Consider the following 24021-nt stretch of genomic DNA (forward strand, 5'->3'; position numbering starts at 1 on the left):
CCATCTTTGATTCATAAATAGAAAAAAGGGGAAATGGTGCACGTCATTCTATAGGTGTGTATGCATATTGATGCATGCCTACAGAATGACATGACTGGCAAGAGCGGGCATATCATAGCACCTTTCTTCTGCCAATGCTGCACAGTAACGGCAAAGCCAATAGGGCCAAAAGGCAATACCTATTGTTTCTGGAAAAGCTTGTTTCATAAGATAGAGCAATAGCAGTGGAACACCCTTTATCGTAGAACAGGTGCAAGCTTTCCTGCCTCACAGAACAGGCACAGCATGGGTGTAGAAAAGCACGTTTTCATCCGTCACAAAAGGCAGCAAGTGCAATCTTCCACTTCCCACAGAACAGATGCAACACGGCAAAACCAGTACAAGCTTTCATTGTTCCCTTAACATGTACAGCTATGGTATGTGTGACATGCAGGTTACAGGCACAGACCGACCTCTGGAGCACTTAGAGGAATGCATAGGTGTATGAGGGAGTAAATATGCACGTTCTGACACCATTCTCACTTAGGTGGTATTCCAAGCAGCTTTTTCCTCACAGACCACTTCACAAGAAAGAAAATATCTCGTTTGTCTGGCACTGAGATAGCTAAGACTCTAATCTATGTATGTGTTAGGTACAGGAAAGGCAGAGCCAGAAGTAAAACCTTGCCGAATGGAGGACTTTGTCCCGGAAGTACTCGGTCCGGTAAGTCATTACCCGACAGGAAATTAATTCAATTCAGCTGGCACAATCAGGATGGACGTTTCAGCCCCGATCGTTGGAACGTGCCATTTTAAACTACCTCAAGCTATGCAATAAACAATGAGCTACTTTCTTCCATAAGTAAGTTGGGTGTAGTGTGCTGATGCTGTGTTTATTGTAGGAAGACTCATTCTCGAGTCGTTATCGCGCAGGGCCACACTTTATAGTTAGAAAACAGTCACAAAGTCCAAACCTCCCTTATCCTCATTATGTTATGCGTCCAGTGTCTGAGCTCGGACTATGAAGTAAAAATCCAGCTGTTTAATCAACTCATTGTCCTTCAACAATCACAATTATTTACAGCCAATAAGAGTAGGAGAGACAGTTTGTAACAGAACAAGGCAACAAGCTAAAAAGCATGAGGGATGCCCAAGAAGCGCGTGGGCAGTCCTCATTCCCTTACTCATAAACTGAGAAAATTCAAACAGTTGTCTTGGGCGTCAGCCATGGGAAGGCAACACAAAATGTAGGCCGTGTACACCGGAAGCTCCAAGAGGCAAGGGGCTGAGACTGCGAGCTGATGTGCCACAGCTGGCAGCCCAACAGCCTCACTTCCTTTCTCCCGCCCTCTGATAGGCCCACGGGGGAGTGGGAGCGACCTCCAGGGGGCCCCCTCAGTACAGTATCCAGGCCTGTGAGCTCATGACTTAACCGGAGAGGGGGCTCCTCCATGTACTGTTCAGGGGGGCCTGAAGTTACGTTACATCTCTGCACGGCTCCAGTTCATCGCCCAGCATTAACTGCCCGAGACTGGCCTGTTCCATTACGCACCCCTGGCACCACCGCCGTCTGAGGTCTGACCAGTTTTCTATTTCAACTTCAACAGCACTTTTGTAACCAGGCGTGTCCCCCCCCCCCCCCCCCCCCCCATTTGACCTGCCTAACCGTCTAAACCAGAGCACCAGCTCCGTCACCAAAGAGGTCAACTACAACACGAGGAACGAAAGTGCTAATACTTAGCATCACTTGACCTCCGTGACTCCTGAAGGCGGGGACAGTTCCATGGAACGCAGAAGCCCTGTCGGGAAGCTGGAATCGTGTCCTCTGCGTATAACAGGACATTGCTGGAATCACTATGCTCGCTGCAGGCGGCCCACCGTGACCCCGCAGACCCCTCTGCACTCCAACAAAGTGTCTGATTCCTCACTCAAGACGGAGCGTGTGCCACTTTCACCGAAACCAAATATATTTAAAGCGGCGCCGGACGCACTCAGCTGCCAAGAGAAATTCACCACTTTGCTGCAAATTAAAAATAAATATGTACTAGTCCTGTTACAGGTGATTTTAGCTACTATTGAGAAACGGGCTTTTTTCTCGCTGTGCCGTGGCAAGCATGAATCCAGTTGCATTCACAGGCAGAGAGCACTGCAATTTATATTCACTCACTAAACAAATGTACAGAGTTCTTTGCGGCCTCATCATCAAGAAAACATGTGACTGCCTGGGAGGCCCAGAAACGTCCGCTTCAGAGCATCTTTGTTCATCTTCAGTCACGCACCACTGCTGCAAATTCTCGGAAAAATGCATAACTCACGAGCATTATGAATTGAGTTAACCTCGAGCCCCTTAAGGAATTACATTTAAGAAATATATGCATTGTTTAAAGTCACATTCCGGACTTTTGCTTTCACATATAAACTGCCTGCATGGGAAGGTTTTTTTAAGCAAATGGTGTTGTAAGCAGCGACATATTTTTCTCCATTTTTAATTATATATAGAAGGAATTTCATCCCAAAATGGAAATAAGGCAGTTAAGTAAATTCAGATTTTCCATTTTTACATTTAAAACAACATTAAAAAAAGCTTATTTTCCACGAGGAAGCAAGAGTGAACCTATGGCTAGCCTACCAAAAATAACACCACTGTAGCTCACATTTAGGATATGAAAAAACCCACAGCCTTTGCCTTTTCTCAAATTGCAGTTGTAAAACAAACAAAAAAACATCCGCACTAGCGTTTTTAAGCCTGCGATTACTATTTTAATGTACAGTCAGAGGACCAGGTGCGTGAACACACTGTTTTATACGAGGCTTGATGGCTGGGCACAGCGCAGTAGTAAATTCAAACACTTAGTTGAGGTTTACCACGAAACGGTCGAAGATACTTAGAACGTGTGGTTAAAAACACTATATTTATTTTTTCTGCCTGCAACCACCCATTTCCCAACACGAATGCCAAGTAGGACAACCGACTGTAGGAAAACACACACGAGTTCCAAGCCACTGGCACACCATTCCCTCCTTCAACTGTCACAACCCTCCAGGTCAAGAGACGAAGTTCACTAGTAATTATAGAGAGAAGTAAACAAGGCCGAATTAAAAACAAAGTAAACTATGGAATTACTACAGACAACAGAATCCTGTCACTGCCTCATTCAGCAAGAGCCCCTCGTTCATGGCTGCCCCCCATTCAGAGACCACTGCTGGTCACACATGCAAATCCTCAAAGCATGGCGCTTCCCAGTGCATGGAGACCCATGATCAGAAGAATGCTAATACATAAGCACATATAACAATCAATGAAAGCCTTGGGACTCCTTAGCAGACCTCTGCTAGCAGCAGCATCAATGGTCATAGCAGTGTTTACCAGACAGAGAACACACCAAGACATGTTCAACATTGATGAAGTTCAAGAAATTGGCCGAACTATTTGAGTGCATCCTTCGGACTTGGCATACATTGGCCCGCATTCAGAAACATAGGGGCATATCAACAAGGGCTTTATCTCTGCTTTTTTGGCTTTAAAAGCCAAAAAAGGAGAGATAAAACTAGCGCCCTATCAACAACAGGGTGCTAACATGCAAATTTGCATGTTAGTACCCTTTTACTCTACGCTTCCCCTTGCATCTCTAATGAGATGCAAAGGGGGCGTTCCAGAGTAAAATAATAGGAGAAATGTCGCTAAGCGACATTTCTCCTATTATCAAGAATGTTGCTAACCCTGTTAGAGACAAAAAAAGCAGCGCTAACCGCGGTTAACGCTGCTTTTTTACGTCTGGTATTTTTCTGACTTAGCCATTGTAGGAAGGTGGATATCTGACTATGGTTACCCCCAAATTTTTGCCTAGTGTCTAGCTGGTTTTTCGACTTAGTTGGCCTGAGATCCTGCTATTCAGGATCTCAGCCTGGCTGTTCTCTCTTTAAAATGGACTCCATGTACCCTAGGTACATACCCAATTGGTTGGATCACCCTGTCAGCCCCTGTACCAGTGTACACTAGGTACCCAGGGCATTGGTGTACCCAAGGCCTGCCAAGGGCTGCAGCATGTATTATGCCACCCCAGGCTTGGCCTAACAATTTGACACAACTGGCTGATCACTCAGCTGGGGTAAGTTGGTGTAATCACCTCTTACTTAGGTGTAGTATACCTATACCTAACCTTAAATGGGACACCTGGTAACCTATAAGTCACTCCTATGGCAGGCCTTAACAATCCTGAAGGCAGAGTGCTTGGTTCCATGTGAGATGGTGCTCTGGCATGAGCTGAGCCTGTCTGCAGTGGTCGGAACAACTTCCTTCTACTGTTTCCAGATATCGTCATACCATATACTCTTAAGTGCATTATGAACCTCGCGGTTAAATGCTATCTTTGGTTTGGCTTTATCAAAACATGTCGAGTAAGGTGTCATACGAATTGGAATACTAACCCCTCGCCAATTCTGGCGACGGGGTTAGCATTCCACCCTTCTAGAGGGACACGACATGTACAGTACCTGAAACCCGGGTAAAATCAGACATAGCCTCAGCTCCACAAAATGGATGCTGCCACCACAGACACAAGTCTGCCCTCCTGCTGCTGGGAGTCCTTCCAGCTTGGGAGGTGTGGACAAAGGGTTTCCTGCCAGGGGAGGTGCGTGCACCACCCCAGACAGGATTTTGTGTATTGGTCAGGTAGGGCTTGAAAGAAACCAGACATGCCTGTGGCTCACAAGGAGCCTCGGTGCATATGCCAGTTCAAACCGGTCCTGGGGCACACCAGTCCCGGGCCTGGGGCGAGCTGGACAAAGGATTGGGGGTGTAACCACCCCCCTTCCTGGTCCCACCCATAGGGAGGGACCTAGCAGGTAGTCCGGCCCCTAGAATCCGAATAAAGGTAGGAGCTGTGTCCTAAGACTTCAGACATCCTGGAATCAACTTGAAACTAAGAAGAAGACGGGAACTTCGACATTCTGCTGCACAGAAGACTGAAGAAAATCTCCCCTGTGGTCAGGGAGTGACCACCTTGCTAACGCAAGCACCATCCAGCGAATCAACGTCTGCTTTGCCGCCGCCTCCCGCCGGAGCCCGAGCCCAGAGACTGACAAGACCTGGACCTCCAGACCTCTCACCGCCCGATCCACAGTCCCTGCAAAGAGGAGACCCGTGGAGGCACCGAGACACGTGGAGCCAGCCATCTTGAAACGACTACGACAAGCTGACCAGTGCAACAACCGAGGCTCCCTCCAAGTTGTGCTTTGGGTCCTGAGAAGCCCAACCCTCGAGCAGCATCTGCACCAAAGGTGAGCCCTCCAGCATCTCCACGATCTGCGTGGGGCCCTTCTGCATTTTGCCACTCGACGCGCCTAACCGGTTGCTGGCCCGCTGGCTAGTGGCCATCTTGGCGACGAAATCTACGACAAACACCGCTGGTCTGGTTGCTCCAGACTGGCCCTTGCTCCCCTCCAAAGGAGCAATCCCTCTGACCTTGCTGGTCAGAACCAACAGCTGATTTCCGAATCCTTCTACAATTGCTTTTGCCAAGGCTTGTTTGCTTCGATCAAGTCGCCGACACCGCCGACAGCGAGAGCCTGCGTGGGACAGCTCGTGAGCCGACTCCTGGACGTCGTCGACCTTCAGGGACCACGTGGCTGCGGAGACAAGCTACCCCTCATCACCTGTTTGCACCCGACATCGCCTGGTACCCACCTGGTGCCACGCTGGTCACTGGCTAGTGACTGTGAACACTGTCCCCTCTGCTTACAGGTCTTCAACATCTCCGATCCACTCTTGGATCCACTGCATCTCTTCCCGACCGACCGCCTGCAGCACTTGTGTCTACAGGCCCCACGGAACCGATAGAAGAAACCCGACGCACTTCGAGGCCTATGCACCCGCTTCCTGTGGGTGAGGTAAAGCTGGTACTCCGGTGCCCATGTGTAGTAATACATCTCTAGTGCCTGTGTTCCAAATCTTAGGTTCCTAGGTCATCCGGAAGATTCCTTTTGCAGTAACTTTGTACTTTTTACGCACCCATTGAAACCTATGGGAGCACGCGTGTGACTATTTGCTCTGCACACGCCACCCGTGGACCTCCTGGTCACTAACTGACGTTAGCTCCTTGTAGGCCCAGCGATTCTAGAGGCCCTAGGCCTTTTCCCTTTTCTGTTCGTGGTACTTATACCACTATTTTAGTATATGGTTCGAGTGGCCACCAGGGCCTATCCATATAAAGTGCAACTTCTGTGTATTCTGTGATAATCTTGCTTGACGATTTGTGCTCCTGTGCTCATAAAGAGACTAGGGGTTACTTTGAGAAATAAATACATATATATTTTGAATATATATCTGTGTGGTGTCCTTTCATTGGTATAAAAGGGGGTTACTATTGGTAAAACAGCTTGCTTAACACGCATCACGAGTTTAGCCTCAAAGACTGCTTAGCCTACGCTACCACTAGGGCAGCTAGTCCAAAAAGGTTGACTTACAACCACACCATAAGGGTTGCTTGGCATGGTACAAGGTGGTCACTAGAACTAGTGAACAGCATATACCAGGCCAACTTCTCACATTGGTGAGCAGCGGTTGGATTTGAGCTTGCTGTGTTTTACCATTGTAATCTCTTGGTTACCAATTGAAAGATCACATAGGTACCTGTAGGTACATATAAAACAAGATTAGATATACTTAAGTTCTACTGAACTTAGTTGTTGTAGAGCAAAGGGAGTAGCACACCCTGACTACAACTACTAGATAGGTTTAGTAGGTAAACCCAAGTGTAGGTAGATTGCAACACATCCACCCACACTTAAGAGCAATGGCCGGGGCAGAGGGGTCCACTGTACCCATCTCTGTTGAGAGTGACCCCCAGAGGGCACCATCCAGCTTTGCTACCCTTAATCAGAATGAGCTCAGGCATTTGGCAACTCTTAGAGGCCTTAAACAGCCCAAGAACCCAAACTCTGCTGAGCTCAGAGAGCTCTTACAGAATGATGAGAATCAGAGAGCACTCAAGAAAGCTTCCCAGTTAGCCCCCTCAGGGTCAGGAACAGGAGGCCCCCCTTCTGAAGATACTACAGAGGTACCCAGTTCCAATAGCCATCCCTTAGATGAGAATCATACTACAGGGGAGGAAAGTGGTGAGGATACAGAAAGTAGTGATGATGAAGGGAGAACTAGCCCAGTGCCAAGTATTATACTTGGCCCAGCTAAACCAAGGCTATTGGGGACTGACAGTGGGTTCACCCCACTGGATCTCCCCAGTGGACTTAACACAGGGCTTGGAAGGCAAAGGAATCGCTCAGGTGACTCCAATGCTTCCCATGGCTCTAGAGGCTCTCAAGGTCACTCCAGGAGAAGGATGACCACCCCTCAGAGGAGGGAACATGAGGCCAAGATGCAAGAAGCCCAGCTGAGGATCAGGAAGCAGGAGCTAGAAGTAGCCCTGATGGAAGAGAAACTGAGCAAGGCTAGGCAGCATAGAGAGAGTGGGTCTATACCCACTGGTGGCAGCAATGTCCCTAGGGACAAAGATAGGGTCTTTGACAATAGGAACCTGTCCAAGATTGTGCCCCCCTACAAAAGTGGGGATGACATCCACAAATGGATGACTGCTCTTGAGAGAGCCTGCAAAGTGCAGCAGGTTCCTGAAGACCAGTGGGCAGCAATCTTATGGCTCTCCTTTGAGGGGAGAGGCAGAGATAGACTCCTCACTGTTAGAGAAGAGGATGTCAGAAATTACAGAGTCCTGAAGAGTGTCCTAGTTGATGGGTTAGGCTTAACCACTGAACAGTACAGGTTAATGTTCAGAGACACCCAGAAGACACAGACTCAGGACTGGTCTGAATATGTGGAATGTGCCACTAAGGCTTTGGAGGGTTGGTTGCTGGGAAGTAAGGTGTCTGATTATACAGGATTGTACAATTTGATGATGAGAGAGCAGATTTTAAGTAATTGTCAAAACCAGCTTCTCCATCAACACCTGGTAGACTCAGATTTGACCTCTCCCCAAGAATTGGGAAAGAGGGCAGATAAATGGGTCAGGACCAGGATCAGGCCTAAAAACCAGGGTGGTGACCAAAAGAAAGATACCACCAAGCCTCAAGAGAAGGGTGGGGATAAAGAAAAAGAGAAACCTTCCTCAGGGCCCCAAAACTCCACACAGGGTGGTGGGTCCCAAGCTCCCTCCTCTACCACAGCTAAAAAGCCCTACTGCCATGAGTGTAAAACTCCTGGGCATTGGAAAACTGACAGCGGTTGCCCAAGGGCTAAAAACAAAACTGTTCCTCCAATTACTCCTGTCACACCACCTATTGCTGTCAGCAGTAATCCCCCAGGTGGTGGGAGTGCCCCCAGAAATCTGGGTGGGTTTACTTGGGGAACACAGGGGGACCCTGGCTTAGCCAATTCCCCTGCAGCAGATACTCTTGTCTGTGATGGTGGCATGGGGTTTGCCAACTTCACTGCCTGTCCCAACACTTTGGGTAGGTACAGACAGGAGCCCTACATCAATGGTACAAAAGCTGAGGCCTACAGAGACACTGGAGCTAGCATCACAATGGTGGCCCATTGGCTAGTTCCCTCTGAGCAGCTTTTGCCTGGTTTCTCCTACCAGGTGACCAACATTGATGGCAAACAGAACAGTCATCCCATGGCAGAGGTATGTCTCAGCTGGGGAGGTGTCACTGGCCCTAAAAGGGTGGCAGTGTCCCCAACCTTGCCTGTAGACTGCTTACTGGGGAATGACTTAGAACTCTCAGCTTGGGCTGGAGTTGAACAAGACACCCATTCTAAAATGGTAGGCCTGTCACAAAAGGGTAGGGGGGTTGTGCCATTCACAACCCCTGTCCAAATAGATTTCCTCCCTGAAAAGGTTGGAAGGGCAGTGGTAGCCACAGCCCAGGCACAGACAGACTTCCCTGTAGAGACTGGCAGAGCTGTGACAGTCACAGCTCAAACACAAACTGAGTGCCCCCCTGAAAAGGTTGGCAAGGCTGTAATGGTCTCAGCCTATACTCAGACTGACATAGGTGTAGTGAAGCCTGAAACAATGGATCACTCCACACAAACTGAGAGTAGTGGGGAGGAAGAAAAGTCTCCCTCTCCCCAGACATTAGGAAAAGGTCAGCCTCCTCAGGGATCTGACCTCACCCCTTGTGAAGGAACTGCCCCAGAGGTAGCCAGGCCTGGCCTGGCAGAGCCTCTGATGTCAGTGGCCCCTTCCAAGGTGGGACCCAGTCTGGTGCAGGTAGCCTGCCTCTCTCTACCCTGCCTCAGTCAGCCCAGGGCTGCAGAGGTCAGGGAGGCCAGTGGACCCCCAGAGGGCCCCTGTCCACAAGAACCCCCCCATCAAAAGAATGAGGATTGCCTGGCTAGTAGCCCTAGTCAGGTGATGGGTAAAAACATTCCTGAGGGATCTCCTTTACAGGTAGTTAGGGACCTCCCCCAGAGGGATTCTGTTGGGCACAGGCAAACATGGGACCTTAGGGCCCCAGACCTGACCTGTCCCTCCAGTAAGCCCACAAAAGGGACCCAGCCTCCAGCTTTAGGTAGCCAGAGGCTGACCCTGAGAGCACAGTGCAACTCAGTTAAGGAAAGAGAGGCATCCATGGTGGAGGGGGATTGGAGGAAGCTGAGGCCTCACTTTCAGGACACTCGCTTCAGTACTCCATCTCAACACCAGCCTTTTACTTTGCCAAGACACACCAAAGGTAGAGATTCCCTATGGTGGAGACCCTCTGATACCCTTAGGGTGAGGGATTGCCTAGTGGGCCATGAGACAGGGGGTAACCATGCCAGTGCTGGTTCCTCCTTATATGGCCACTTGGGCAATATAGGTTTACCTGGTCAAGGTCAGCCTTATCTCCCTTCGTTTGGGGGGGGGTTGTGTAGGAAGGTGGATATCTGACTATGGTTACCCCCAAATTTTTGCCTAGTGTCTAGCTGGTTTTTCGACTTAGTTGGCCTGAGATCCTGCTATTCAGGATCTCAGCCTGGCTGTTCTCTCTTTAAAATGGACTCCATGTACCCTAGGTACATACCCAATTGGTTGGATCACCCTGTCAGCCCCTGTACCAGTGTACACTAGGTACCCAGGGCATTGGTGTACCCAAGGCCTGCCAAGGGCTGCAGCATGTATTATGCCACCCCAGGCTTGGCCTAACAATTTGACACAACTGGCTGATCACTCAGCTGGGGTAAGTTGGTGTAATCACCTCTTACTTAGGTGTAGTATACCTATACCTAACCTTAAATGGGACACCTGGTAACCTATAAGTCACTCCTATGGCAGGCCTTAACAATCCTGAAGAAAAATGAATTCATTCTTTTGTTTGATTGAATCAATATTTTAATAATCTAATTTATAGATCTTTAGAACCTTCCTGTTGCCCGAGGGGCTGAATATTTAGAAAAAATAATTAATAGAATATTTACAACATTTGTACATTCAATCCTGACATATCACAAACACATCTCATGCAATCACATCCATTCCTACTATCACACAGACTTAATTCACATTGAAGCACAATTTTAACAATCAAAGGACCACAGAGTTAGTTATAAGAGCGCCAAGTTTGACTGCTAACACTTCATAATTTTCGGTATTTTAGCCTCTTGTGGTCACAGTATAAGGTCTACGCGTTTCGAGACCCATAGATCGTCGGGTCTCTCTTCAGGACCTGTAAAGTAATAATAAACCTAAATCAGTTTGGGTACTTCCCTTTAGCCTCTCTCAGCAATCTTTTTAAGGGAGCTCAAAGCATTTACCTTGTGTCAGATGGAGACGGACGGGATTAGTCTAAACAAAGAAGAAATAGTGGAAGAGTGTAAGGACAACCATACCTTTTTTAGAAAAAGAAGTGCATTCAGAAAATGAGTAAATTCGGAATTGACTTACAGTTATGTGGGTTTGCTAAACCAACGTGAGAATACTTGTTTGTTAAACAGGAAGGCAGCAGGTTGGGCTGGACCTGGTTGAAAAATTGGGGAAGCAACAGACATGGCATCAGATGGAGCTTAATGCTTTGGAGGGAAACACCTGGGTACGTCGCGTGTGAAAGCCAGGGTTTACCTTAAGTGGAAGTCTCTTGTAGTTGTGATTGAGTTTGGGCGTTCGGTGCGGGGACGCCGCTTTTCATCAGAAATGGTGATGGTCAACTCTGTGAAAAATCGGTACAATATTAAGAAACGGAGAAGGGGAAATTAAACAAAGGACTGATCAGACCGTAGTCTCAATCTTCCGGCGTTTCATACCTGTCGAAGTCAGAGGGTTTTCGCAAGGTGTCCGTTCGTTTCCGAGTTATTCTGCCGATTTTCGTCGCAATGATGTTCCCCTATTGATGACGTTTTATGCGTCTGGTAGCCAATTGGTTGAGAGATTAGGCATAGAAAGAGGACTAATCGAGGCGGCTCATCTGTAATAGAGTGTTGTTTGCTATACGTATCTCCTTCATATCTAATGAGAAAATGTATTATACAGAACTGGCACCTAATAAAAAATCTAGACGTATCACTGAAACAAAATCCTCTATTTGCATTCAAAAAAGATCGCAATATTGCCAATCAAATCATCCGAGCAGCTATGCCACAAAGTAAAACACCGACAGTGCGGGATTATGTAGGACTACAACCCATTCAGGGCCATCGCAAATGTGGCTCATGTGCATGTTGTGACACGACTATCGAAGGCGATCTCTTTGAACACAATCAGATTTACTGGAAACACGAATCATTTACCAACTGTCGAAGTAAATCAGTGATATATGCCATACGATGCCCGTGTGATTTAGTCTATATAGGCAAAACTAGCCAAGAAATTCGAATTCGAATGTCACAACATAAGTCTAGGATCAACAACAATGTTATATCAGCCCCTTTGGTCAACCATTGGCGAACCAACAACCACCAAATCAAAGATCTAAAATGGACAGTAATCGCCAAAGTAAATAGAGACACAAGAGGTGGCGACCTGGAGCAGAAACTCTCAAGAACAGAAGCTATGCTTATTCTCAAATTCAACTCTGCCACCAAAGGCCTGAATGAACTTTCTGAACTGTACAACTTAACTTAGTACATGGTCAGAACACTATGAGTCATCTCTACCAGGACAGTATTACTTTCTAAACCAAAGTACCATCATTTCGAATCAACCATCCAAAGAGAATGAGTGTCACAAAAGGACAACCAACCTGCACGAAATAACATACATTAGTATAACCAATTATCCACGGGCTGACATATGACGTTATGCGAGTTGAACTAGTTCATCCTGTCCCCCCTCTTTCTTTGAACCATTACTCATGAGGTCACGTCAACTTACACCATAGGAACCATTTCTCCACCTTCACCGGGTCGTTTTCCCTCCAATCACATCATCCTAAGAGATAAACAACATTGATCTTGTTTTCTTCCCTTTTTTTAGTACTACATCAGACGACATCTGAAATGTTTGCTTAAGGACCACCAAATTCACGGACTGAGTTGGATTTCACTTAATTTAATTCCTTGGAATTTAGTACGTGAGTTTTATCATCTTTCTGCGGAGACCGCAATTAACGCAACTAATTAAATTTGAATCACCGCTTTTTGCAACTTTTTTCGCTTTAAGAAACGCTATCCTATGAAGGAGATACGTATAGCAAACAACACTCTATTACAGATGAGCCGCCTCGATTAGTCCTCTTTCTATGCCTAATCTCTCAACCAATTGGCTACCAGACGCATAAAACGTCATCAATAGGGGAACATCATTGCGACGAAAATCGGCAGAATAACTCGGAAACGAACGGACACCTTGCGAAAACCCTCTGACTTCGACAGGTATGAAACGCCGGAAGATTGAGACTACGGTCTGATCAGTCCTTTGTTTAATTTCCCCTTCTCCGTTTCTTAATATTGTACCGATTTTTCACAGAGTTGACCATCACCATTTCTGATGAAAAGCGGCGTCCCCGCACCGAACGCCCAAACTCAATCACAACTACAAGAGACTTCCACTTAAGGTAAACCCTGGCTTTCACACGCGACGTACCCAGGTGTTTCCCTCCAAAGCATTAAGCTCCATCTGATGCCATGTCTGTTGCTTCCCCAATTTTTCAACCAGGTCCAGCCCAACCTGCTGCCTTCCTGTTTAACAAACAAGTATTCTCACGTTGGTTTAGCAAACCCACATAACTGTAAGTCAATTCCGAATTTACTCATTTTCTGAATGCACTTCTTTTTCTAAAAAAGGTATGGTTGTCCTTACACTCTTCCACTATTTCTTCTTTGTTTAGACTAATCCCGTCCGTCTCCATCTGACACAAGGTAAATGCTTTGAGCTCCCTTAAAAAGATTGCTGAGAGAGGCTAAGGGGAAGTACCCAAACTGATTTAGGTTTATTATTACTTTACAGGTCCTGAAGAGAGACCCGACGATCTATGGGTCTCGAAACGCGTAGACCTTATACTGTGACCACAAGAGGCTAAAATACCGAAAATTATGAAGTGTTAGCAGTCAAACTTGGCGCTCTTATAACTAACTCTGTGGTCCTTTGATTGATAAAATTGTGCTTCAATGTGAATTAAGTCTGTGTGATAGTAGGAATGGATGTGATTGCATGAGATGTGTTTGTGATATGTCAGGATTGAATGTACAAATGTTGTAAATATTCTATTAATTATTTTTTCTAAATATTCAGCCCCTCGGGCAACAGGAAGGTTCTAAAGATCTATAAATTAGATTATTAAAATATTGATTCAATCAAACAAAAGAATGAATTCATTTTTCTGACACATTTTGTTTCACTCTTTCTAAATGTGTACTCCAGAATAAAATGGTAGCTTTAATAGAAGGGCAGTTCTAGCACTACAATTGTTTATATATTACAGGCTCAGCTCAACTGCTCCCAGCCCTCCTCCATTAGTGTTCACCCTTTAACAATCCTGAAGGCAGAGTGCTTGGTTCCATGTGAGATGGTGCTCTGGCATGAGCTGAGCCTGTCTGCAGTGGTCGGAACAACTTCCTTCTACTGTTTCCAGATATCGTCATACCATATACTCTTAAGTGCATTATGAACCTCGCGGTTAAATGCTATCTTTGGTTTGGCTTTATCAAAACATGTCGAGTAAGGTGTCATACGAATTGGAATACTAACCCCTCGCCAATTCTGGCGACGGGGTTAGCATTCCACCCTTCTAGAGGGACACGACATGTACAGTACCTGAAACCCGGGTAAAATCAGACATAGCCTCAGCTCCACAAAATGGATGCTGCCACCACAGACACAAGTCTGCCCTCCTGCTGCTGGGAGTCCTTCCAGCTTGGGAGGTGTGGACAAAGGGTTTCCTGCCAGGGGAGGTGCGTGCACCACCCCAGACAGGATTTTGTGTATTGGTCAGGTAGGGCTTGAAAGAAACCAGACATGCCTGTGGCTCACAAGGAGCCTCGGTGCATATGCCAGTTCAAACCGGTCCTGGGGCACACCAGTCCCGGGCCTGGGGCGAGCTGGACAAAGGATTGGGGGTGTAACCACCCCCCTTCCTGGTCCCACCCATAGGGAGGGACCTAGCAGGTAGTCCGGCCCCTAGAATCCGAATAAAGGTAGGAGCTGTGTCCTAAGACTTCAGACATCCTGGAATCAACTTGAAACTAAGAAGAAGACGGGAACTTCGACATTCTGCTGCACAGAAGACTGAAGAAAATCTCCCCTGTGGTCAGGGAGTGACCACCTTGCTAACGCAAGCACCATCCAGCGAATCAACGTCTGCTTTGCCGCCGCCTCCCGCCGGAGCCCGAGCCCAGAGACTGACAAGACCTGGACCTCCAGACCTCTCACCGCCCGATCCACAGTCCCTGCAAAGAGGAGACCCGTGGAGGCACCGAGACACGTGGAGCCAGCCATCTTGAAACGACTACGACAAGCTGACCAGTGCAACAACCGAGGCTCCCTCCAAGTTGTGCTTTGGGTCCTGAGAAGCCCAACCCTCGAGCAGCATCTGCACCAAAGGTGAGCCCTCCAGCATCTCCACGATCTGCGTGGGGCCCTTCTGCATTTTGCCACTCGACGCGCCTAACCGGTTGCTGGCCCGCTGGCTAGTGGCCATCTTGGCGACGAAATCTACGACAAACACCGCTGGTCTGGTTGCTCCAGACTGGCCCTTGCTCCCCTCCAAAGGAGCAATCCCTCTGACCTTGCTGGTCAGAACCAACAGCTGATTTCCGAATCCTTCTACAATTGCTTTTGCCAAGGCTTGTTTGCTTCGATCAAGTCGCCGACACCGCCGACAGCGAGAGCCTGCGTGGGACAGCTCGTGAGCCGACTCCTGGACGTCGTCGACCTTCAGGGACCACGTGGCTGCGGAGACAAGCTACCCCTCATCACCTGTTTGCACCCGACATCGCCTGGTACCCACCTGGTGCCACGCTGGTCACTGGCTAGTGACTGTGAACACTGTCCCCTCTGCTTACAGGTCTTCAACATCTCCGATCCACTCTTGGATCCACTGCATCTCTTCCCGACCGACCGCCTGCAGCACTTGTGTCTACAGGCCCCACGGAACCGATAGAAGAAACCCGATGCACTTCGAGGCCTATGCACCCGCTTCCTGTGGGTGAGGTAAAGCTGGTACTCCGGTGCCCATGTGTAGTAATACATCTCTAGTGCCTGTGTTCCAAATCTTAGGTTCCTAGGTCATCCGGAAGATTCCTTTTGCAGTAACTTTGTACTTTTTACGCACCCATTGAAACCTATGGGAGCACGCGTGTGACTATTTGCTCTGCACACGCCACCCGTGGACCTCCTGGTCACTAACTGACGTTAGCTCCTTGTAGGCCCAGCGATTCTAGAGGCCCTAGGCCTTTTCCCTTTTCTGTTCGTGGTACTTATACCACTATTTTAGTATATGGTTCGAGTGGCCACCAGGGCCTATCCATATAAAGTGCAACTTCTGTGTATTCTGTGATAATCTTGCTTGACGATTTGTGCTCCTGTGCTCATAAAGAGACTAGGGGTTACTTTGAGAAATAAATACATATATATTTTGAATATATATCTGTGTGGTGTCCTTTCATTGGTATAAAAGGGGGTTACTATTGGTAAAACAGCTTGCTTAACACGCATCACGAGTTTAGCCTCAAAGACTGCTTAGCCTACGCTACCACTAGGGCAGCTAGTCCAAAAAGGTTGACTTACAACCACACCATAAGGGTTGCTTGGCATGGTACAAGGTGGTCACTAGAACTAGTGAACAGCATATATCAGGCCAACTTCTCACAGCCATGATATCCTATGGAAGGAGGATATCATGGCTAAGTTTGCCTGTCCCTATCAACAAGGTAACGTGAGATTATCGCTGGGTTTCCAGCGATAATCTCACGTTAGCCTGTTAGCGTGAGGATTTTTATCGCTATTGAGATAAGCGTTGCTAATAGCACGCTATCTCAGCGATGAAAATTCACGCTAGCCGGCGATAATTATCCTAGCGCTAAGTGCGCTTAGAAATAATTATCGCCGGTTGTTATTGATATGCCCCATAGAGTCTACGTGTAGGATGTATTTGATGAAAGTAGAGAACTTGGACAGGGAAGCGAAGCGGGGAAGGGCTACATGAATCTAGGAGACAGCGAGATAACATTTGTCATGCCAGAGTTGAGGGGCTAGACCATATCCACTACAAGCCCCAGTAACAGGCAATGTGTTCTCGCCACAGGCGTGTTTATACCACCCTCCCTCCAGATGTCCTATGGACTGTGCTACGCAATGTAAGTTACTTGTGGGCATGGTATGAGTACACCAAGGACCACGAGAAGTTCCCCAGTACACTTTACAGTGCCGCGTGCAAAGGTGTGCCAGTCAGAGTGGTCATTCCGTTACAACACAGCACAGCCACGGCTGCTGGAATGTTTCCAGATTTTTTGCACCACGGGAACTCATTGCAGTGTTGGCGTGGCCACTGCATCCCTGGAGCGTGGCCATGCGACTGAGTATGAGAGAACACCACTACTTAGGAGACATCTCATGGCATGAAACCAGACTGTGCCAGTTACTCATAGGCGAAATAAAACCTTGCCATGCAGTCAGTGCCTGTGACCGGGACTTTAAGTGGGACTGGTCCCTTCAGGTTTCAGTCCTGGTAGTAAATGAACTTAACAATACCTTATCAGACCCTAGAATCATGTCCTTTACTGAAAAGAAAAAAACACTGGTCACTTTCTGAACATTGAGTGTAAAACGCGTTAAGGTAATCCAAGTCAGCGATTTAGTTGCCGTTTTTATTTCAAGTTTAACTTATTCATTCCTTAAGATGGTTGTCATTTCTTGGATGTTGTGTTTCTGTATTTTTTGCGACATAGGACATATTTAAGGGTAAAACTAAAAAGAGTGTTTCCTGTTCCCTTCAACCTGCGAAGGTCTGTCTACAGATCTGTGAGGCCCATCGGCGGGGGGTTGTGGGAAACTCTCCTGAAGGGGCGAACTGACAAATGCGCAGGCCACCAACTTCTAAATATGTTACACTTCTGGGATTCCAACAGTGTCGGCTGGCAACTGTTACTCAATGAAAACACAGAATAAAGAGCTTTGCAAGATGCGGGAATAGGACCCCCAGCGACAAAACCGCAGTCAGTCTCCGGCTGTAAATGTTATGCTTATTCAAAACCCCTCCCGTCACAAGAGGATAGGGGTCAAAATAAACGAGGTTAAGAAAAAGCAAGGGCTGGGTTTGTATCATTACGGTCGCTACACTCTGCATACACGAGCCCCGACCTCCTGTCACCCGAAGGAGCTCTGACTGTCATGCAATCGGGAGACATTCATTCCAGCAGCCTGGATGCGGCATGCCGTTCTGGTGGAAGTCAGACAGGCTGGGTGACACATCCACACTCGCTGCCACTCCCCAGATAGGGTTCCGCTAGCTTAAGTAAACCCCGCTAGAGCGCTACTTTGTTCTCCATTGGACAGGCGGACCCCGAGGAAATACCATTAACTTCCAAAATTCAGGCCAGGGCTGCATTAGTAGGGGGCACCTGGTTGCAGCCTCTTTTCTCGCCTTGAAAACGCAGCACTCTTATTTCCTTGGCAACTTAGCTGTGTTAGGGATCTGCCACTCAGCGCATCTGCATAGACCAGATACCGCCGATCCTCTCTTACCACCATTTTAAACCAAGTATCTGAAGCCTGTCAAATCTGGCTTAATGCCCTCCAAGTCCCAATAAAAACAGAAATCAGAACAGCAGACACCGACACCCAATGCTTGGGGTGCCAATGCGCCCAGCTGCGCTTGTTCCCATGGAGTCCCTGTGATCGGTGTGCAGCGCTCGGGTGCCGGTGTGCGCAGCAGGGCTGGGGGTGTGTGGGAGATGGATGCGGCTTGCTTACCGCCATGCTGACAGGCTGTGGTGCGCTCGAGCTGCCGCTACGCTCTGGTCTGCCTCCCTCGATATGCTCCGCTCGGCTCCGGCTCCAGCTCTGTCACGGACAGGCCTCCCGGCCGCCAGGGGCAGTGCGCTGCTAGCCTGCAGGAAGGGGCGCGTCCCGGGAGCAGGCGGGCTACGAGCGCAGGCGGCCTTCCTCCGAGGCACTGCCTCCAGCTCCTGCGTTTGGGAGAGCCGGGGTGTCGGTAACGGTGCTGGCCGGTGCTCACAGCTTCTTAGGGGAGGTGCGGAGCGCGGATAGGAAGACCGAGCCGCAGCTGATGGGGGTCGGGGCTGACGTCTTCTGCCTGGGGGGTCTGCAACGGTGCCCAGTTTACTCAAAGGCAGGACGGGTGTAACGGAGGTTGTTCTGGCCGCAACCACCTGTATTCAGCGTACTCTTTGGACCTGAGCGTAGATATCAAAGAAAGAGCTAACAGTGCATAATAGGACCACGTGAAGAAAGCACTTAGGGCAGTAACCACCGACTGACGTCACGCGAATACGCACATTTCTTTATCTTGAGGTATATTGGTGATGTTCGAGTAATGCTGGCTGTCTCCTCAGCAATTCTTTCTAGTAACTTTGTTTTTTTTAAACTTGTCTTATGTTCAATGTCACAGAGATGTCACATCACATGCCGTCCCTTCTGGTCACAAAGTAAAGAAAATGCATTTACAGATTACCTTACACATCAGGAAAGTGGTACAGAATATCACAGTGGTCTCAATGTTCGCCCATGTGCTCGGCTCCCAAGCGTCATAGCTGGGTATACATCGTCCACACATTGGACAATACCACAAACATTTGTCATGCGCGGAAACAAAATTAGTAATAGAAAACTATAATAATAACTGAGCAGCGACAGACAGTCGGGCAACATTATCCAAAAGAATCCTCAAGCAGCAGGTAGGGAACAATTTATGTGTGCTAATGAGGCCCAACCTCCTAGGGACAGAGCATCATAGCTTTTGTTGTTAATGTTTCGCAACATCTTGCTTACTTTGTCCATTCTCTTTAATGTGATCCTATTTTAAACCATGCAACAGGAAGTTAAACCAGACAGGGGCAGGGAAGGGAGTTTGACAGTCAAAGACTTAAGCAAGGTTGAATGCTTTTGACGAGTTTACACAGTGGATAATCGTGCTCCACATTGCCTCCGTACTTGGTGACCGCAGTCAATCTTATACTCCTTCTGAACCAGGGCATATGCATTATACCTAACAGTCCTATCCCAACCCTTCAGGGTCGGATTGGGATCACAATTAGGCCCGGGCACTCCAAAAAAAAGTGGCCCACATTGCAGAATCGTTCACATTTGTAAAATAGTTTTACATAGTGTGAACTGGGCCTCTGGTAGGAAAAGGAGGAGAACAACAGAAACTAATTTATGCCCCCCTTCCAGAGGTGAGCGCGACACACATAACTGGAAGAACTCCCTCGCTGGCCCTAACCAGTCTCCCACCACCCTAGCTTTGCAGGCCTTCTTCCTACCCCAGTCCTCTGCAAAGTGAGTGCTACTGGCTTCCCCATCAACTGCCCTTTGCAGCCTCTGCCGCTCCTGGAGGGAGCCAGAGGCAGGGATAGCTTATGCTGGGACAGAAGGAGCATCCCATTGTCATTCTGCATCTGACAATTAACCGGCCTGAGGTGGGTCAGGCTCAGTATATGTATGCAAAGGCTGTAGTAACAGCCTATTACATTGTGCACTTGCAGTGTAGACAGGGTTGGCCCTGGCTGATTGGACTGCTTAGTCCACCCAAAACAACGGCTCACTAACTGGCCTCAGCAACAGGCTTATCGTCCCATGTCCAGTTGCCCGCCTTGCTAATCAGAGCCTGCGACCCTTATAGGCCCACTTACATGGAAATCCTGTCCACCTATTCCCCCTTTAAAACCTTACAACCTCTTCTACATTTGCCAGCAGTGCCATCACTAGAGATCGTATTGCTGCTAGAGACAGTAATAGGTGCTAGTGACTCCTGTGCGGTCATTCTGTCATTTTAACTATTGATGCCTCTAGTGCTAGTATGATATGAAATACAAGTTCGAGTATGACTGATGCTTGTATTGTTACTATGATATGTGCTACTAAAACCACTACCCATAATGTTGGCCATAATACACTACATACTGCTGTAACTCCTACCACAAACGGAACTAAAGTTAATTCTACTTCTAGTGCTTCTACTGCTGCCACTACTAGGAGTACAGTTTTGGACTTACTACTACTCTTGGGATCAAATGCTACTGTAAATTCTAACAGTATCATCTGTAATACTGCTAGTGCCACTAAATCGTACTTCTGACCCCTTCCGTGCGTCGGACGGCCGGGAGCCGTCCAACGCTACAGTGCTCGCGTGCGTCGGACAGCTCCCCACAGTCCGAGCACATGGCACAGGTAATCCCTCTGGTGCGGGCACAGAGGGATTTCCTTTAGTCCAAAACAGCCTCGGGAGCCCGCTATCTAGCATAAAGCAACCTCGTTTTGCAAAGGGGTCACCTGGGTTATTGGTCCGAGGCTCAGTGGCCATCTAAGGAAACCAACCATACCCAGACAGTTCTTAAAACTATGGAGTCCAGGGAGGTGTGGCTTGCGTGGATCCTAGAACGTTTTCCTACCCAGAATCCCCAGCAAACCATACATTTAGCTTAAAAAAAATCACATTTGCCTCACTTTTCTGCGAGGGAAAGTTGTGGGATCACCGGGCCGCCATAAACTTCCTACCACCCAGAGTTCCTCCAGGTCTAACAATAGAAACGGTATCTCTCTTGTGTGGTAGGCCTAGTGCCGATGACCGGAAATGGCCCAGAACGTACTGTGGAGACTTCAAAATTATAGATAGCAAAACTACCTGGTTTTGCAAGGGAGTCACCTGTGTTTTTGGTCCCAGGCCCAGCGGCCATCTACAGAAACCTACCAAACCCAGATATTTCTGAAAACTAGACACCCAGGGGATTTCAAGAAGGTGTGGCTTGTGTGGATTTCCCAACATTTTCCTACCCAGAATACCCTGCAAACCTCAAATTTAGCTAAAAACCCCCACATTTTCCTCACTTCTCTGTGTGGGAAAGTTGTGGGATCACTGGGCTGCTGCCAATTTCCTACCACCCAGCGTTCCCCCAGGTCTCCAGATAAAAATGGTACCTCACTTGTGTGGGTAGGCCTAGTGCCCGCAACAGGAAATGGCCGAAAATGTATTGTGGAGACTTCCAAATTATTGATCGCAAAGCTACCTGGTTTTGCGAAGGAGTCATCTGCATTTTTGGTCCCGGGCTCGGTGGCCATCTAGAAAAACCTACCAAACCCAGCCAGTTTTGAAAATAGGGAGTCCTGGGAGGTGTGACTTGCGTGGATCTCCCAAAATTTTCTTATCCAGAATCCCCTGCAAACCTCAAATTTAGCTATGGTCCAAAATCCAGAGCATTGGCACATTGGAAAAAAAGGGTACGTTTTCACTGGAAAAATTTGATTTGTCCATGTTGCATTATGGGCCGTTTCCTGTTGTGACCACTAGGCCTACCGACACAAGTGAGATACCATTTATATCGGGAGACTTGGGGGGGATGCTGGGTGCTTGGAAGTTTTTGGCTTCTTGCAGACTCCAGAAATTTCCATCACAGAAATGTGAGGAAAATGTTTTTTTTCCTGTTTTTTTTAAACAAAGTTTGAGGTTTGAAAGGGATTCTGGGTAACAGAACCTGGGGAGAGCCACACAAGTCATCCCATCCTGGATTCCCCTGGATGTCTTGTTTGCTATAATGTACAGGTTTACTAGGTTTCCCTTGGTGCCGGCTGAGCTAGGATCCAAAATCCACAGCTTGGCACATTGCAAAAAAGAGTCAGTTTTTTGTGGAAAAATGTGATGTGTCCGCATTGCACTAGGCCTACCTACACAAGTGTGGTACCATTTTTATCGGGAGACTTTGGGGAATGCTGGCTGGGTAGAAGATTGTGGATCGACGCAGATTCCAGATCTTTCCATCTCAGAAATGTAAGGAAAATGTGTTTTTTTTTTTAAAAAAAGCTTGAGGTTTACAAGGGATTCTGGGTAACAGAACCTGGTGAGAGCCACCCACACAAATCACCCCTTCCTGTATACCCGGCACACAATGAAAAACCATTGCAAGGTGCAGCTCAGTTATTGGCTCTGGGTGCCTCGGGCTCTTGGTGAACCTACAAGCCCGACATATCTCTGGAACCAGAAGGGTCCCGCAGACGTAACAGTATATTGTTTTAAAAAATCTAGCATAGTGAGAAGAAGTTATAGATAAAAATGTAGGCACAAATGGCTGTTTTTTTCAACTCAATTTCAATATTATTTATTTCAACTGTTACTTTCTATAGGAAAACCTTGAAAGATCTACACAAATGACCCCTTGCTGAATTCAGAATTTTGTGTTCTTTTAGAAAATGTATAGCTTTCTTGAATCCGTTATTGGTTTTACTCCCATTTCTACCACTAATTGAAAAGAGGTTTAAAGCACAAAAATAGGCTATGTCCCAGTAAAATTCCATAACTGTGTAGAAAATGTTGGTTTTCTGACAAAAGTCTGCCTGTTCCTGAAAGCTGGGAAGATGGTGATTTTAGCACCATAAACCCTTAGTTGATACTATTTGCAGGGGAAAAAACAGACGCTGTCTTCTGCAGAACTTTTTTCCCATTTTTTCACCCAAAAGCTAAATTTTGCTGTATTTTTCCTAATTTCTCGATCCTTTCCAGGGAAATTCACAAACCCTGGGTACTTTAGAATCCTCAGGATGTTGGAAAAAAAGGACACAAATTTGGCCTGGATACCTTTTGTGGACAAAAAGGTATGGGGGCCTAAGCGTGATCTGCCCCAAATAGCCAAAAAAGGGCATGGCACAAGGGGGGAAAAGGCCTGGCATCGAAGGGTCAATAGAAAGATTGTGATTTGACTGTATGAATATGGATCTGACCACCCAATAATAAGAGAGAGGCCCCACGTACCAAAGGGACAGGGCAGAACAAGTCAAAGAAAAGTTAAAATACCTTTCGGTAACTAAATACTAGGATCCTTAAATATAAGAGAACTTTCAACCATTCATATCAAGTATACCCAAGCGTCTGTGTTTACAATGCCACAAAACAACCACATTAAAGGAGGATAAAATACCTGCTGAATTTTATTAAAAACATTAAATATTGTGCATCATACAAAATGAATACACTTACACACCATTATAAAAAACATTCACCTTTGATCAATGTAGTATATTTCAAAAACAGTATTTCATTTTATAAAAAGAGATTAAAAAAACTCCAAGTTTTAGTGCAACTAGTACATCACATATATATTTCTTTCAAACAGTATATATACCATATCCCCATTTTACAACAGTCTAAGAGAATGTATTAAAAAAGGAGAACAGAAAAAGAGAGAGACAGAAAACAAATTCGACAATACACTTATTAGTGGTTCGTAAACTAAATCCAAGTGGAAAAATCAGATGTCACACATATATGCAGTCCAAATTTCCTTATCACATGTGCTGGCCTGTACACTGGATTTAGTGTATCCCAAGCATCAACACTTTTCAGTGGTGTTCACAGAATAATGGCCAACTTTATCGAGACAAATTTAATGTCCCCTCTTTAAAAGTTTCAGACATATACCTATATACAAGTAAACAATTTATTAATGACCAT

The 24021-nt window shown here is 47.1% G+C and overlaps 1 protein-coding gene across 5 annotated transcripts in view; it reads right to left on the reverse strand.

The window, feature by feature from the left end:
* SEPTIN11 (septin 11) overlaps positions 1-18784 on the reverse strand; it is a 614181-nt gene extending 595397 nt beyond the window's left edge. For all 5 annotated transcript variants that reach the window (XM_085640963.1, XM_085640961.1, XM_085640960.1 and 2 more), the window contains exon 1: positions 18315-18784. In XM_085640963.1, coding sequence (XP_085497089.1) covers positions 18315-18320 — 6 coding nt within the window. In that variant the 5' untranslated portion in view covers positions 18321-18784. The remainder of the gene's footprint in view (positions 1-18314) is intronic.
* Between the last annotated feature and the right edge of the window lie 5237 nt (positions 18785-24021).

Source organism: Triturus cristatus, chromosome 2_2, assembly GCF_964204655.1.
Source record: "Triturus cristatus chromosome 2_2, aTriCri1.1, whole genome shotgun sequence".
Taxonomy (NCBI): domain Eukaryota; kingdom Metazoa; phylum Chordata; class Amphibia; order Caudata; family Salamandridae; genus Triturus; species Triturus cristatus.